The sequence below is a fragment of the Strigops habroptila genome, chromosome 5, assembly GCF_004027225.2.
Source record: "Strigops habroptila isolate Jane chromosome 5, bStrHab1.2.pri, whole genome shotgun sequence".
NCBI classification, from domain to species: Eukaryota; Metazoa; Chordata; class Aves; order Psittaciformes; family Psittacidae; genus Strigops; species Strigops habroptila.
Window position 1 is genome coordinate 52,588,198 of NC_044281.2, and position 15,967 is coordinate 52,604,164.

The following is a 15,967-nucleotide window of genomic DNA, read 5'->3' on the forward strand; positions in this document are numbered from 1 at the left end:
TGGGCTCCACTGAAGCTAAGAGCAAAATTCTTATTGATCTCGGTGATTTTAGACTCCCTGAGTTAAAAACAGATCTTGGAGGTTAAATAAGTGGCTTTCTTCAGAGGTGCTGCGTACCTTGCTGATCACGGAAAACTGAATGTGTGACAAGTCACTCCTATTTAACATAGGCATTCAGGTATATAATCCTAAAAGCTTGACTCTGGACTTGATTTTCATGGAAAAAAATGCAATATATGAATTGGAGTGTTCAAGGTTTTAGGCATGGGGAGGGGAGTAGAGTGAGAAGTTTTTCAGTATATTGACAGCATAAACTGTCAAGCCTAGCATTAAGTGTCTGTCTCCCCAGGAGAATTTGGATTTCAGCTATCGGAATTAGAGATTCAGCCTTCAATGTCTAGTTTGCATGTGCTGATCCCCCTCTGACCCGGTCATCTGTGGGAAGAACAGGTCGGAGTGTCTTTTAAAGCCTCTTGAACTGAACTTTGAAGAACAAGTAAACATTAATCAGTGTTGTATCCAAACAACTTGGTGCAAAACTTGATAGGTGAAATTCTGCACGGGAATAAAAGATTGGACAGCCCAGGGGGATTTTGGTGTGTTCCCATAGTTTATCTCCATGTCAGAAAAGCTGCCCCATGCCCTCTCTTTCTCTCGGGCATACATACAGCAGAGCAGTGGTTAATATATTAAAGAAATGAGACTGAAGTCAGGTGGGTGGAAGGGGTATGTTTATGGTGAACTGGGGAGGATAAGCTGTAAGAGAAAAGGGAAAATCCTAAGATGACAGGAGGTAGCAGCCAAGTGGATTGGTGAGAGTAAAAGGTATGGTCACAGTTGTGGGTGGAGACTTATAGCTGGTAGCTGAAGTAAGCTTTTATTATTTAGATTTGATGCAATCTAATGCATTCCCCTTCCATCCTTCTCTGAAGGGTTTAGAAGCATTTTTGTTATAGGCTGGTAGCTTAGGAGCTGTGGAAATGGTCCAAAGAAGAGGAAACAATAGTGAGAGAAAAGTAGTTTGTATGGGCTGGTGCTGTCATAGCTGTGCATTTTGGAAAACCAAAACAGTCCTCAGTCCCCTCTCTGGTAGGGTTGATCCATTCAGCTGCACGCTGGCAAGCAAAGTATTCCTCTCTGATGCAATCTTGGAAGATATACCTCTGTGTAGGTGAATATCGGGTATGGGCTTGCAGGGCTTAGCAGCAGGTAAGGTTTTTGTTACTTTTTGCTCCCAAGGGTGGAAGGATTAAGGTTTGCACAGTGCCCAGGTTCAAGAGTGAGATATGACTTACCTTTCCTTAATTGCCTTTCCACTGCAGAGGCAGCCTGGCTTGGTCTGCTGGTTATGGGACTGAAGCTCCAGGTTCAGCCTGGTTGTGTCTCTTTGGGTTGGTAACACAGCAGAGGGGTGCGTAAGAGTTGCAAGAAGAATTAGCCAACACGTTTACGCTGACACTATTGCTGTGGCACAAATCTGTTGCCTAACAGTGGCTGGAAAGTGAAGGACTGTTACGGAGAAAGAGCTGTCTAAATGTCCTGCATGGAGACTTCTTAGTGTCTACAGTGGTGTTTTTTTCTGTCAAAGAAACTTCATGCCCCCCTTGAACTATCAAGTACACCCAGGAACTCCCCAGTGAAAAAAGGGTGTCTTCGAGTTGCAGCAAATCAGGCTTTTTCGAACTAGATTGTTGGCTATCCTTACACCATATTAGAGACTACCTGATCAATGAGTAATTTTCTTGGGTGCCAGCATTTCTTCCACTGAGGGTGTGTAACATCTCAAGATGGTTTTTTTTTATGCCGCTACAACAGATTATTATTTTTTTTAGTGTGTGTGGAGGCCGTTAAAAAAGGAAAATTGACCATTCTCTTGATCTCTGAAGAATAAGCAGTTAGAAGAGAAACTTGTGATGGCAATGTGGAAGGACTTCAAAAGATAGACAAGGAATTCCGGAGCTTATTAATAAAAGATTAAACATTATTATTTTAAAAAATAATAAAAGGAATGCTTTGCATCATTATACATTTAAAGTAAGTACAAAATCAGTTCATATATAATGTTGCACTTTAAAGTATTGATTCCACAGTTCACGTATCTGTGGGAGGAAACAGATCTTATAAATAAGTTATGTACTAGATCTTCATTCCATTTTGAAAAATGGAGCAAGGTTTTTTTCTGATGAGCTAAATGCTTCTCACTTATCCTCTTGTTTCTCGTGATGAGGCTTTTTGCCTGCTGTGTCACTGTGTGTTTCTGCTGCCGTCACTGTCCTGGTGCTCCCTGCCTGGAGAAGCTGTTTTGCTGGCCTCGTTGTCTGTGTTGTTGTTGAGGATATCATCGCAATCCATCTGTGCCATCAGGTTGAAGCGCTCGGCCACGCAGTGGGCGGTGAGACGAGCCTCGGGGTCGTGGTCCCAACACTCTGTGATGGTGTCGCACAGAAAGCGCATTCCCTGCAGTTAGAAGGGCTGAAATTAAGATCTGAAGGCAAGGAGGAAGAGAAGCTGGAAGCTGGTCTAATGCAACAGCAGTGGTTTACCATGCTTTTGACAGCTTCCTGCAGAAACGTTTTTTTGGGCCAAGCTTAAGCACAAGAGGAAACAGCCTTGGTAAGTTGTGGTGATTGCCAGTGCTTGCCCCATTACCGGTACAGCTAGTGTTAGGGCAGCAGCCTTGGCTCACCTGGGATCCACTCCCAAGCATTTCCCACACTCCCTGGAAATGCTCCCTGGAAGTACTCCCTGGAAGCTGGTCTGTATTAACTGTGGGACCTCAGTAGGGGCTGGAAGGAAGTAGATGCTCCTGCCTCAGCCTTGCCTCTTCAGATCAGAGCATCCTAAAATCAGCAAGGACAGGAGAGGAGTCTTGCAGGCTGGCACCAGAGCCCAGGTTTCTGGGTATCAAGCCTGTGCCCTGGCTCTTACATTTGGATGGAGGGGAGGTTCGGGGGGAAGGGGGTGGGGCAAGTTTGGAATTAAACTTCAACATGACTTCTCGTTTTAGCAGCTTTCTGAAAGAGTGCACTGTGCCAAATACGCATTGCACTGTGCAGCTGAACTTTGGGTTTTTTCACCACAAATAGTGTCTTGGTTTGGGTGGGATTGGATACTTCTCAGTATGCTCCAGAACACATTCAGTTCCTCTCAGTTACAATGGTTATGTCTCCCAGGAATATACTTTCTTCCAACTGTGTAGTTCTTTGAAGGGAGTGCCAATATTTTGGGCTTAGAAACAAAATGAATACCAGTATTCAGCTGGTATTTTCCCACTCTTAAACTAGTAACACAGCTATGTTGAACCTTCCTTTGCCTATATAATTCCTACCACGTGCTACTGCTTTTTGCATCATTGTCAACCAGGTTTGCAACACAATGGTAAAATCATTATTCTAAACAAAGCTTCATGTTATTCAGTGTTTTTTGTGTATTTCTTAATTTGCAATTAAGACAACCTAAAAGTCTCATGTGGACCAACACAAGAGAAAAATGCAAGTCCTACAGAGATCTACTGCTGGTATCACCTGTCCTTCTGCACTTTACTCTGAACTCGCTGCTCTCTGCTAAGGTTCACTGTACTAAGTCTTCCATAATGGACATGGATTAGGGAGAACAGGATTATGCAGTAAAACTGACAGATGGTGTGTTTCAGTACATCTTACGTCACTCATTTATTAGCTTAGTTGGAAGGATTTGAGGATAATTGATTAACATGCAAAAACGAGCTAGCTTAGCTGAAGCTTTTAAAATAAGCCTTTTCTCAAACAGAACATGGCACTGTCATATGGTTTAGTCATTAGGTTTCCTCTGCTTATTTTGCCCTGAAATCATGACATTTATTTTCAGTTTGCCTTGTAAGCAGCAACGATGCTCTTTTGAATGGTACAACTGGGACATCTTGATTTGCTCACAAAATGGACTTGATTTGGGTTTTATATTTGATATCTCAGATTTTCCAACATTCCGAAGAATGCTGAGTTTTACAAGTGTATTTTTAGTGGCAATATTGACTTAAGCTCCCACTGCTCCTTCTTGTCCTGCACCAGCCCTTCGGTTGTGCTGGTACAAGAGTCTATTCAGCTGTTTCATGAACCAGATCCAGGAACTTACCTGGCCTGAATAACTATTTGTTTTTTTTATTTCAGTGTGGTGGGGTGGGAAGCGAGGTAGAAGCATGGGCTTAAGGTGTTTGTAAGTTATCTGGGGGAACTTTGGAGCTACATTTCTTCAGTTGGTTTTACTGTGCAGCCTTGCACACAGTTGCCCTGGAGCTGCTGATGGGTAGCACTCTGGGTGAGTTAGCTCTGTCTGGGGGTTAATGCTTATATTTGCTGAAAATCTTAAACCATGGCCAACAGTATAGGTCCTCATTTGGCTGAGAGTGATCTTGGTGGTTGAAATGTGGAACTAGGATTTGGAGCTCTGCATCAAACTTATTTTTGTTGGTGCGAACATCTATGGGAGCTTCCTGTTCAGGTGACCAATGTGTCACCCTTTCTTGGTGTCACCCAATGCTTCCTCCCACATGAAGCCATTGACCCCAGGAGTGGCACAAACCGGTGGCTTTCTGCTGCTTCCCAGCAGATGGTGCTGCCCCATGCCTGATCCTGGGGAGACTGGTTGCAAAATGCCCAGAAAACCTCATAAAGCCAGGGTTGTAAGGAGATACTCGTTAGATCACCTAAGATTAGTCAGAGGCAGGTTTTCAGGAACACAATGTGGCTTTTCTGTTCCTCTTCCCCAGTGAACATTGGGTAGTCTAATGAAAGTTACTACCTTAAAGCCTTGCTCTGTTTATGTGCTAGGCCAAGCCAACTACAGCAACGTTATTTGTCAGAGGTGATTGCGTTCAGCCTTTCTTCAGCTCAGCAAACGGCGCGGTTACAGTCAGGCACTATCAGAATGTGACTTTTGACAACCCAGGCCCTATATTTTCCCTGTGGTTTCAAAGTTTATCAGAGGCCTTGGGAGGTAAATGTCCAAGATGAATACTCAAAGGCCTCAAATATGTAGCAGTGCTGATTGAAGTTCCTGTATTTGCCTTCATCAAGGGAAAAGATCAAGTGGACTTCAGAAATGGACTCACCGACTGATAAACTCACCGGTGGCCCAGCAGAAACCGCAGATTCATTTGATGCTGTTTGCAGCTTTAGTCAGTCAGGTCAGCTGTGGGTTTTGGACAAACACAGTTTTGAGAGGAGATATTGTAGGGAACACATGGCCTCCTAAGATTATGCAGTTTTATCTTTCCTTTTGAAATGCCTGGCTTTATGTGCTACCCAGGCAGAGTGGAAGCAGCAGCAGTCCGTGTTACAGGTGGATACCGCAAAATGAAGCACTGAATGCTGCAAGGCTCTGTGAGCCAGCAGGCTCAATGTTTCAGCTTGTTTTTCAGATGGACTGAATTGTTGATTAGTGGATGGTGTATTTCCACAAGACATGAAACTGAGAAGTACCAAAGTCAGGAAGATTTGAAAATCATGGTCAGTGTGCCTGTTACCCCTGTGTCGCAGATGATTGGAAGAAAGTACTGGACCTGGGGAAGACAGGACCTGTCAGGGCCAGGATGCAGCTATGTTTCTGGAGCTGGCTGGTCTGGGTGTGCTTGTGGATGGTTTTAGCAGAGCCCATCTCGTTGCCGAAGTATTTTTATTCTAGAGCACTGGATTATGCTTTCTGTGCTGAAACACTTTGCTTTCAGAGCTTCTGAAGGCTGGTGAAAGACTTCCCCTTGGCAAGACTTGAGCCTAGCAGGCTTCCTGCTCTTAGCTTCACGTGTGTTTCCTGGTTATTTCACTTGAGGGAGATGCTTCCTATTTTGCCTTTCCATGTAGAAGTGGAAGTCTTTCTTCTTCTCACATGCCAAGTCACAACCTCTTATGAGCTTGAGCCTGAAACCTCCCTAACCAAGCAGGCAGAAGGCTGGATGTACCTTCTTCTCCTCTGTCCCTGCTGGGAGATGGCTGTGTGTGAAGGGACTGCATGTTTTCTGAGCTAGAGCTTTCTGGATACGGTGCTTAGGGGAGAAGTGGAGTGGATTTAAGTGATTCACTCTCTCATCAGAAGAGCCTTCGCCAAAGAGCTCCATTTTGCTATTCTTTTCAAGATAACTGAATAACATTACTTGGCATTCATAACACTTCCTGATCATGGCTATTGATCAGTAAATTTTGCTGTACCCGTGGCTGGTGTCTTTTATACCCCGGGGAAATGGGTCTAGTGGGGCTTACGTAGGCAAGCCAAAATGGAGCTGTAAGTAGGGCCCAGGAGTTCTGCCCGCTTTTGCTTTGGTTACAGCTTTAGTTGTTTTTCAGGCTGGTTTATTGAGGTGGGACAATGTGGGCTGCTCTTTTCTGAACCAGATAATCCCAGCTTACCTGATGCACCAGCCAGCTGCTTGGGATCTCAGGTCGCCCTCTGCCATGCAGCACGATGTCCCTCATGGTGTCCACACAGGGCTGCTCCTGGACTTTTGACCCAAAAGGCAGCTCGTAATTCTTTACCTCTGCAAGGAAGCAACATCCACATTACAGGATGTTTTTAATGGATTCACTGCTTTGCTTTGGTATGGTGACCGGATGAGAATAAATTTGTTTTTATCAGTCTGCAAAAATAAACAGATCTGGAAACAAGTTAGAATTTGAGCATAGAAACATAGTGCTGGGTTTTCATGTGGAGTTTGTTTTCAGATACAGGATCGAGGAAGCATCTGACCACCCTCCTGAACCCAAGAGTCGCACTACAAAGGACTTGGTCTGTCTGTGGGTGAGACATATTTTGAGCAGGAAAAATGTGTGTTGTGCTGGTGAAAGATGGGAGACGCGACTACAGTACCAGCATCTGGATTCCTGCTGTGGGCATGGATCAAGCTAGAGGAGAAATGGCCCTTCCAGAAGAACAACCCCATGTCTTGGGAGGCCACGGAGAAACTCCCTGTTGCAGAGATGAGAGGCCACCCTGGTTTCTGCCAGCTCCTGCCAGGATGCGAATGCAGGTGAAATAAGAGTGGGAAGGGATGGCCTGGGATGCTGGCTCTGGAGCAAAGGATGCACGAGGCATCTGAGCCAGACAAGGGTCTCTCACTGCAAAGCGTGGGGCATGCAGGGCAGTTGGGACAGCTTTCTTCCAAGGTCTGGAGCTTCTTGCAGCTCCGTGGGCCTGTATTCCGAGTAGGTGGGGTAGGGAAGGAACTGAAGAGAGCTAAAAAGGAAAGAGGGGAGCAGGCAGAAGGGCAGGTGGGGGCTAACAGCAGGGCAGTTAGTTAAATGTTTTGCTACATGTGATTTCAGATGCGAGTTCTGTGGCTGTCAGAGGCTGGGGGTTGTAAGTCTCTGTTGCAACATGAACTCTTGTGTTGTCTGAAAGAAAAGTGCTTGTGGCTGGGGAGGGGGAGGCACCTTTGGCTCCTCCTGCTTGGTTTGCTTTGCATTGCTGGCACTGGCTCAGATGTGACTTGGTGGCTGGCTGGCTCTGAGCAGGGGCTGGACCAGGTGACCCCCTGGGGTCCCATCCTGTTCCTTGGCCACTGAGCCGGCCACCTTGAGCCACGGCACACAGGGAAGGCAGCTATGGGGAAGGATCTGCCCTCAGCTCTTAGAAGCCCTGCAGAGACCTGAGCCATCCCAAACCAGGTCCTATGCCATTGGCAGGGACATGGGAGTGAGCCACATCCCTGTATGGGGAGGAAGGGAGCAAAAAGGTGTGTGGAAACCCCAGTGTGATGCTCCTACCTCCTACCACTTCACATCTGGAGGCCATTTCCCACAGAACAAGGGCCATGGAGTAGACATCCATCTGCTTGAAAGACTCCAAGTCTTCCAGGTTCACCCTGGACTCCAGGACCTCTGGGGCCATGTACCTGGCAGTGCCCACCTGCCCATAAAGAGGAGAGAGGCATTAGCAGGGATGGGCAAGGACTTCGGCCACAAGGTTACCAGGGGTACTTTGTAAAGGGTCTCCTCCAGGGGACCATACTTGCCTGCCCGCTGTTGGCAAAGTCATCCACTGTCAGGGAAGGGTCAAGGCGTATGGCGATGCCGAAGTCGCAGAGCACACACTCCTGCTCATTCTTCACCAGGACATTTGTGCTTTTGATGTCCCTGTGGGCGATGGGGATTTTTGGCCTGCCGCAGGCGGTGTAGTCGCTGTGGAGGTGGGCCACCCCGCTCACCAGGGAGCCTGCCATCTTCTGCAGGTCCATCCAGCTCAGGATGTGGTGAGAGAGGTAGTCTTTGAGGTTGCCCCGGCTGTGGTAAGCGGTGATGAGCCAGTACTCCCGGCGGGGCCCCGTGCCCCGGTCCTCAGCAGTGAGGAACCGCAGGACGCTGTCGTGCTTGAGGCTGGTGTCGGTGAAGATCTGGCTCTCGTTCTTCCAAGAGGAGTACTCCTCGCAGGGGAAGATCTTCACGGCCACCGTCTCGTACTGCCCCGAGCGGCTGTGGCTCAGCTTGGCCCTCCACACCTCTGCGAACTGCCCTTTGCCCACCATCTCGTCCAGCTCGATGGGGAGCAGCTCAGCGGGGCGGCTGCTGGTGCAGGTGGGGTTGGCACTGGTTGGGCTCTCATCCATCAGCACGGACAGCTTCTCCTCCCGCTCGGCAGACCTCCCTGCCTCTGGCAGTGCCGGGGGCTGCCCCGGTTTCCCACCCCACTCCTTGGTTCTCTTGCGCCGCTTCTGCGTGCGGCAGAGGTAAAATATCACCGTGATCATCACCGCCACCAGCAGTGGGGGCAGGAGGCTGATGGCAGCCACCGGGATCACCTCTTTGCTCTGCAGCATGGAGTAGCCTGTGGGGAGGAGGAGAGCAAAGGTGACGACGCTGCCACCGTGGGCCCGCAACAGCTCATTTTCATTATGTGGAGGAGGAAAATATGTGAAGCCATTAACGAAGCGCGGCCCTTTGCAGGACCACACTGCACACAAACCCCATCCTGGCAAAGAACCCGGATGCAGGCAGTTAGGTTGCAAATTTAGCTCTGTTTATCAAGTGAAGAGCAGGATGCAGGCCGGCATTACTTGGGTTGGGCAGTGCAGCATGTGAGACCCTGCTGCCACCACCAAAATGGCTCGGTTGCCTTTTGGTGGCTCCCAAGTGACGCTTGTGCTCAGAGCGAGGGGAGCTGGGGCAGAAATAAAAGTGAGAGGTTTGGGGCTGGAGCCTTGCTGGACACCTGTGGTGCACAGAGAGCCAGGGGTAATGCTGGGGCCTGGGCAGCGTGCGGGACCACCAAGCCCAGGGGAGCATGGGACGCTTTGCACAATAATTAATGTAAAGGAGCATCACTGCAGTGCTGTCTGCCAGTGTTGGCATCTCCTTCCTTGCCATATTACACCAACCCCCGTGAACCAACCAGGCATGGCTGCTTTTGTTTTATTTCTTTTAAACCCCTGTCAGCCTTCAGATCATTGTGTGGTGGTGGGGGGGGACACGACACGCACACACAAAGCCATAACCCTCTCACAACATATAATTGTTTGATCTTTTGATGTTCGCGATTCCTGGAATAAACATGCTGACTTCAGTAGAGATACTCAAGTAAAATCTTAGTCAGAGGTTTTTCTGCCAAGTATAATAACCCAGGGGAAGAGGGATAAGAATCATTCCATAAGCAAAACTCTTGCTGCTTGACCTCAGTGTGTGCAGATCATAATTCAGGTTCTGGAAAAACAGAGCGTTTAGCTATTTTCCTTGGCAAATTTCAAAAAAATGTGCTGCAGCTAATTTCTGCAAGGCTGTGAAAGCGTTTCTAAAACAGGCATCAGGTTTAAACCACAAGATCAACCTAAACTGATATAAATCAATAACTAACTCAGGAATATGTTTATGTTGGAAAGTGTTACGCCTAGATATCGCCTACTGCTTCAATGGATTTACCCGATGCTTAAGATCCCATCTTTGAAACTCTAAAGAAAGAGGAGATGTTTTTAAGGGAGTTGCGTGCACAAGTCCTGAAAAGGGGAAGTTAACACAACTTCAGCAAATACCTTCGTGAGGATGCCCCTTCCTGATGCAAGCCCTTTGATATGGAGGGGTTGCAGCATGGCTTGACGCCTTTCACAGAGAGCAAAGATAGCTGTTCTGGTGATAACTACGGGTCTAGAAACCGACACCTCGTTGAGCACTGCTGCATGGGTTTTTCCATCCCTGCTGAGGGGAGATGGACCCAGGCTGAGCTGATGCAGGGGATTCTGCATGCTCAACCCTACCCAGCATCTTCCCAAGGTGTCCACCAGGCTTCTGCTTGCACGGCTTTAGGAAATGGTGCCTTGGCATGTTCATTAGGATGGTCTGTAAGTTCTGATGGGGTCCCCTGCAGCCCTGGTCCTAGGGCAGTGCCACCCAGCAGCCCAAACCTGGAAGCAGGGCTTAAGAAATAGAGAAATGGGAAAACAATTTGCCTGCTTCAGCTGCCAGAGAAGTGCTCATCTGTATTAGATATTTCTCTGCTCAGCAGTTGTCTATACCCCTGAAGATGACCCTAAGTTAATATTTAAAATGCAAACGATCCCTTAAAACAGAGGAAAAGGACGTAAACACTGGGGTCTCTGAGCGTGGGGCTTGCCAAGCTGGCCTCACAAACCACACCAAGAGGAGATAATGGTTTAAGGCCTGCGCTGCTCTCGCAGCACTTTGCGTGCCGGCTGGCAGGAGGCGGCTGTTTGTGGAAGCCTTCGGAGGGGGTGGCATTTCCAATGAGCCAGTTGTCATTTCTGTGTGAAATTACATATCCCAGCATCGGCTCTGGGATTTGACTATCTCTCCGTAGAAGTGTGTGTACCTGTTATGTTTGGCTCAGGAAGCAGCAAAGAACTGCCAAATTTAGCATCATTTGCCTTTGTTAAAAGTGGCTTGTTTGTTCTGAGAATTTGCATTTTATGTGATTTTTACCTTTTTCCTTGCGTTGCAGGAAAAGTTATGCTGCAGACTTGCAGGGTCTGCTCAGGCTCATTTTCAGCATCTCGCTGTTCTGTAATTATGGAAAATTGGAGGGGTTTCACTTTGGTTTTTTTACAGGTCAGATTCTTGATGGGCACTTGGATAAACCTCATCCATTTGGAGTTAGGGAGGTTTGGACAAGCCCCCAAAGGCTCAGAATCTTGCTGGAAGCGTTTCCAAAGTATACGACCCTCCTAAGGTAAAGAAACGAGCTGCCTCTTAGTTTTCCCTCTTGCGGATTTACAGCTCCTGTTGGATCCCCAGCCATCTGCAAAAGCATCTATGGGTGTGCCAGGCCATGCTCATGTGTGTGCAGCACCAGGGTGGCGCTGGCCACCTTTCTGGGTTGCAGCCATGGTGGACTCCAGCGGTTCCCTTGGGTGTGCCGGGCAGGGTTTGCTCTGACAGGATTATTTAAAGCTTTCAGAGCATTGACTCACGCTGGGTTGCATCAGGTTTCGGGTTCCCTGGTTGATTTGCCTTGCACTGAAGGGGAGGGCCTACCGAGAGATAGTGTGGATTTTCCATCACCTGATGTTTCCAGGCCAAGGTCAGAGGCGTTGCTGGGAGGGATGGTTTAGCCACATCCGAAATACTGGGCTCAGTAATGGGGTACGAATTTTACCTAGCTTTTATAAAGGGAGGTCAAAGAATATTCTGAAAGAGCTCCTTCTGGCACTGCATCTCCTACTCTGTTGGAAATACAGGTTATTAACTTTGGGTGCTTCTCCCCCCATAAATAACATTAACAAAACTACTCACCATTGGTGTGGTTTTCGAAGATGAGTTTATCATTGCACTCCTGCTCGTCCACGCAGCCGCAGATGTAGATGATCCCATCCTCGCTGGGCTGATGGGTCATGATGCAGCGCGAGGTGTTGTAGTTGGGAACCATGAGGTTTTCGATGGGGTGGTGGGGGTTGTGGCAGAGTGTGCTGATCCTGATGCTCTCGTTGTCCTGTCTCCTGCGTGTGCCAAATGAACCAACAAAGTGTTAGTCTTGCTGGTTGGCCTTTGTGCTGCCTGCGTGTCATCTTAAACCTGCTTTTAAGATCATTTGTTTTAAGCAAATGTGTCTAGGGAACGACTTGTTTGCAGTGGCTCTGGTATAATTCTAATTACACATGCTTTGGAGGGTCTTTGTTAAAGCTCTTTGTCTTCGTGAAATAGCAAAAAGAGAAATGTTTAGCACGTGCCAAAAGTAAGATGTGAGCCAGAAGCTCTGATTGTTTCCAATGATAATTCATCAGTTCATAATTGTGTCTTGGATTGGGTAGTGCCAATCCTAAGGCTGAGCGCCCTGTGTGGGATCTGGGGCAAAATTCCTCTTTTACTAGCAGCATCTGCTAGGCCAGCAGGTTTGGGGCTGTATGATCCTAAGGGAATCCTCCAAAATGAGGGTCCCACCTTGTATGTCACCTCTGCTGCAATACAGGCCGTAACGTCTCTGCCTCAGCAGGGGCTGGCCCAAATTTCACTTGTACAGGGGAGATGTGGGTCCAAAATGCCTGCTTACCAGTGACCGCTTGACTCCCTCCTGCTGCTTTCAACCTGTGTGTGCAGGTGGAGCGGGGAAGAGCCATCTCATCCCCCGGGCTCTCTCTGGGCTAATTGCTGGTTGTCACACCCTGTCGTTGCAGGACCATTTGCCTCCAGCAACCTGCAGCAGTAGAGCCCTTCAGTTGCTGGTTGGGGCTATTTCTAGAAATGGCTTGACCTTTTGTGCTACCAAATTATAATGTGAAGGCAATACAACTCCCTGACCATGGGGCTCTGTCTGCGTTTATGCCATGGCTTAAGACACTGAGCAAGTACAAATGAAACCGGGTGATGTCCCAGTCCTCACCGTGTCTGGGGCAGAGGAGCGCTGGGAATGCAAACAAACCTTAGCTCCTCCTTATTTCCATTTAGGTAATTAAGAGGCAGGTAAAAGTGTAATTTTTTGGCATTTCTAGGGAATTTGTTCATTGTTTCAAAAAGAAAGGACAGACCTGCTGGGTTTCCCTCCCTCCCCCCCCTTTTTTTTTAGTCACTGATATTTTCGTCAGGTCCATCTAACACCCTCTGTGTCAGAGATGGTCATAACATCACCTGGGGAAGACCAGGATGTGCCCCCCACCAGCTGAGAGACAGAGCTGGCAGCACGAAGACTTCTGAAGAGATTTTTCCTGTTCTGAAGTGAAGATGCAAAATACCCCAGTGCTTGTGTTGCATTTGACTGTGCATAAACGCTCAGCAAACACAGTGAGAACAGGTGAAATATTTCAAGGCTTATTACCAAAATATCTCATTAATGGAATTCCAGTTACTCACTGAAATGTGGCTCATAGCATCAGGCCTAGCTCCATAGTACCGATGTCCTTGGAGCTTTTTTTAATCAACAATGCTCAGCAGCCAGGTTATGTCCTTCTCACATGCCACAGTTTTTGCTCAGCAGCACCTAGACTGGGCCCCCATTAAAGCCGTGGAAAAGTGTCACACGTAGAGCAAAAGGATGGGTTTGGCTCTGGTTGTTGTCTGACTCCTCAAGCACAGGGCGCTTGTTTTGCTGGAAAACCTCAGCTCTCCCAGTGGATTCAGGCAACATTGATCAATGATGTTGGTGAGGCGGCTTGGCTAGAGGGTCCAGAACAGGCACATCCAGTGCTGGGAGCTCCCTTCTTTTGATGTATGGTGGAGTTGTCCTTGCTGGACCCATGGCTTCATCTCCACCCACTGTTAACCAAGCTGGGTGAGGAAAGCGATCCTCAAAAACTGGGGAGCCCAGGTAGACTCAAGAATGTCCTTTTATGGGGCAGATGGTGGTGTTCGAAAGGAGATGGAACTTGGAAATGGGATTAGGAAGCAGTTGGTGGTGTGATGGAGCCTCTCACCCTTGGAGGGTCAGATTGGAGCTAGCGTGGGCTGCTGGCATGGGGTGCAAGGCATGCTGTGCAGCGTGGGGACATGTGGCTCCCACCCTGCCAGCACCATCAGGGAAATGTAACCCGGGATGTGGCCCTTCTCCTATAGGGAGGATCAGCACCTCCCTTCTAGAGCTGGTGGGTAATTAAGATCTAATTAAGAACTAAGAGCAGAGCGCTAGGGTTTGACCCTTGTTTCTGGAGCTTTCCCCAGAGGAGGCAGGATAACGCAGGGCTGGCTAGGTTTGCAGGTCAGCCCCGGGGCAAGGACAAGTGATGGGGAATGACAGGCCCTACAGGGCCTATGGGCAGCTGGCAAGCATTGCAGCTACTCCGGGGGGCGCTCAAAGGAAATTACAACCATTAGTTACTTTTCAAGGGACAGCCTCTGCTTCCCAACCTAGTGGTGCAAAGTGGGAAGGTGAAGGTATGGAGAGGTTTCGCAATGCCTTTTAGGTCAGCTGGGAAATCAGCCATAAGGGCTGAGGGAAGAACCCTGATTTGTGATCCCGTCACTGGTGAAGTCCCCCAGTTTCAGTGCTCCTCACATTTTCTTGGGGTCCCCAGGTAATTTGTCAGAGGAGCTTCCAGCACCTCCTCTGTGAGCTGCTCAGGCTGGGCACGCTGCAGGACGTGAGAACATTGCTTATGAGCATGGAGCTTGTGACTCTGATATCCAGGAAGGACAAGTTCATATGATCCAAATATGCCTCTGCAAGTGAGCAACGAGCAGCAAGGCTGGCCTGGAGGTGATCCCTGACTGCAGGGATCTTAATCTTAGGATGGGGTGGGAGATGCTTGGAGGAGGTTGCAGGCCTGGCAGGTTATTTGTGACCCCACAGCTGCCTCGCCCCATCCAATACATGATGCACAGTGCAGCCCCATCCTTGTGCAGTGGGATTGCTTCCCTGTCATGGGGATTTACGCTGCGTGGGTCTTGCTTTTTCCTGCATATGTAGGCTGTCCATGAGAAAACCCAGTGAGATGCTGGATTGCCTAACAAGGATTTAAGGTGGTAAGGGAATTTAGGGCAGGGGGTGGATTTTGTTTGTTTGTTTGTTTGGGTTTCTTGTTGGGTTTGTGATTTGTTTTCTTTTAAAGTCCATAATGCAACAATTATGTTGAGGCAAACTCCTACTGGAAGTGGAGCGTACAGCATTCATGCTAATTAGCAGGTTGAGATAAAGCCTAGCGATAAGTGCTTGGCTGGCTTTCACTTTGGCAGCCAAATTAAAAGGGAAAGAGGATGAAAATCACTCTGGGCAGACCCAAAATGAGTGCTTCTTTGTTTTGCTTATGGGGACGAAAAAGCTGGGGGAGGCTCTTTTCCGGGCCAAATGACGTGGCAGATGCGTGGCCTGAAATGCAAGGTTGTGTTTCCCTCCCAGGCATCCCCTGCAGAAGCAGAAAAGGGCTTTTCCCAGGGAATGGGAAGGAGGTGAGCTAAACACAGTGAATTAAACCCTGGTTTGGTACCAGCTCAGACGTCCATGCGCTGGATGGAGACAGCATTGGCTGCACCCCTGCACATGAACCAGGGTTTCACCAGCCTGATGCAGGAGGACTTCATGGGTTTGAGGGTAGGAATGCTGGTTTTGCTCTTGGGTTCAGCTTGTCAAGCTAAATTCAGGGGTTTATGGGGGCTTAGAGGTCCTGGACCAAACTTGCCACACTTTGTGTCAGGCACTTAAATGCTTAATTTATTTAGAAAATAAACTATATTAATTATAGGGCAGACCAAATATTTTTTTTACTGTGAATTGTAGTTTTAATTATAATGGAGTCAAAGAGGGAGGAAGAGAAAGTCCTAAATTATTTTAATGGGCAATAATTCAAGTGTAGGTGTACATGCATGTGTGTTCCCATGAGTTGCTGCCCAGTGAACACCTTTTTTCCCTGTGTCCCATCTGGACAAGGGAATTGCCACCTACCATATGGCCACGCAGATCTCGTAGGGATCCTCGCAGTAGGAGTTGAGGTTGCAGTTGCTGTAGCACACCTTCTCCTCGCAGGCCGGTGGCGTGGAGTCACACCACTTGCACAGGTTGGTCTTCAGGCTGCGGCGAGCACTGGCACTGCAGGCTGCAGGGGCAGAGAGATGGTGGAGGGTGAGCGTGGCCATGCTTG

General features: G+C 48.3%; 1 protein-coding gene across 1 annotated transcript in view; it reads right to left on the reverse strand.

Annotated features, from left to right (window-relative positions):
• Window positions 1-1,166: 1,166 nt before the first annotated feature.
• Window positions 1,167-15,967, reverse strand: part of LOC115608202 (TGF-beta receptor type-2-like) — a 34,170-nt gene continuing 19,369 nt past the window's right edge. Inside the window, exons 2-7 of the mRNA XM_030486629.1 lie at window positions 15,772-15,922; window positions 11,700-11,902; window positions 7,979-8,787; window positions 7,731-7,872; window positions 6,378-6,505; window positions 1,167-2,457 (exon numbers count right to left, since the gene is read on the reverse strand). Coding sequence (XP_030342489.1) covers window positions 2,245-2,457; window positions 6,378-6,505; window positions 7,731-7,872; window positions 7,979-8,787; window positions 11,700-11,902; window positions 15,772-15,922 — 1,646 coding nt within the window. The 3' untranslated portion in view covers window positions 1,167-2,244. The remainder of the gene's footprint in view (window positions 2,458-6,377; window positions 6,506-7,730; window positions 7,873-7,978; window positions 8,788-11,699; window positions 11,903-15,771; window positions 15,923-15,967) is intronic.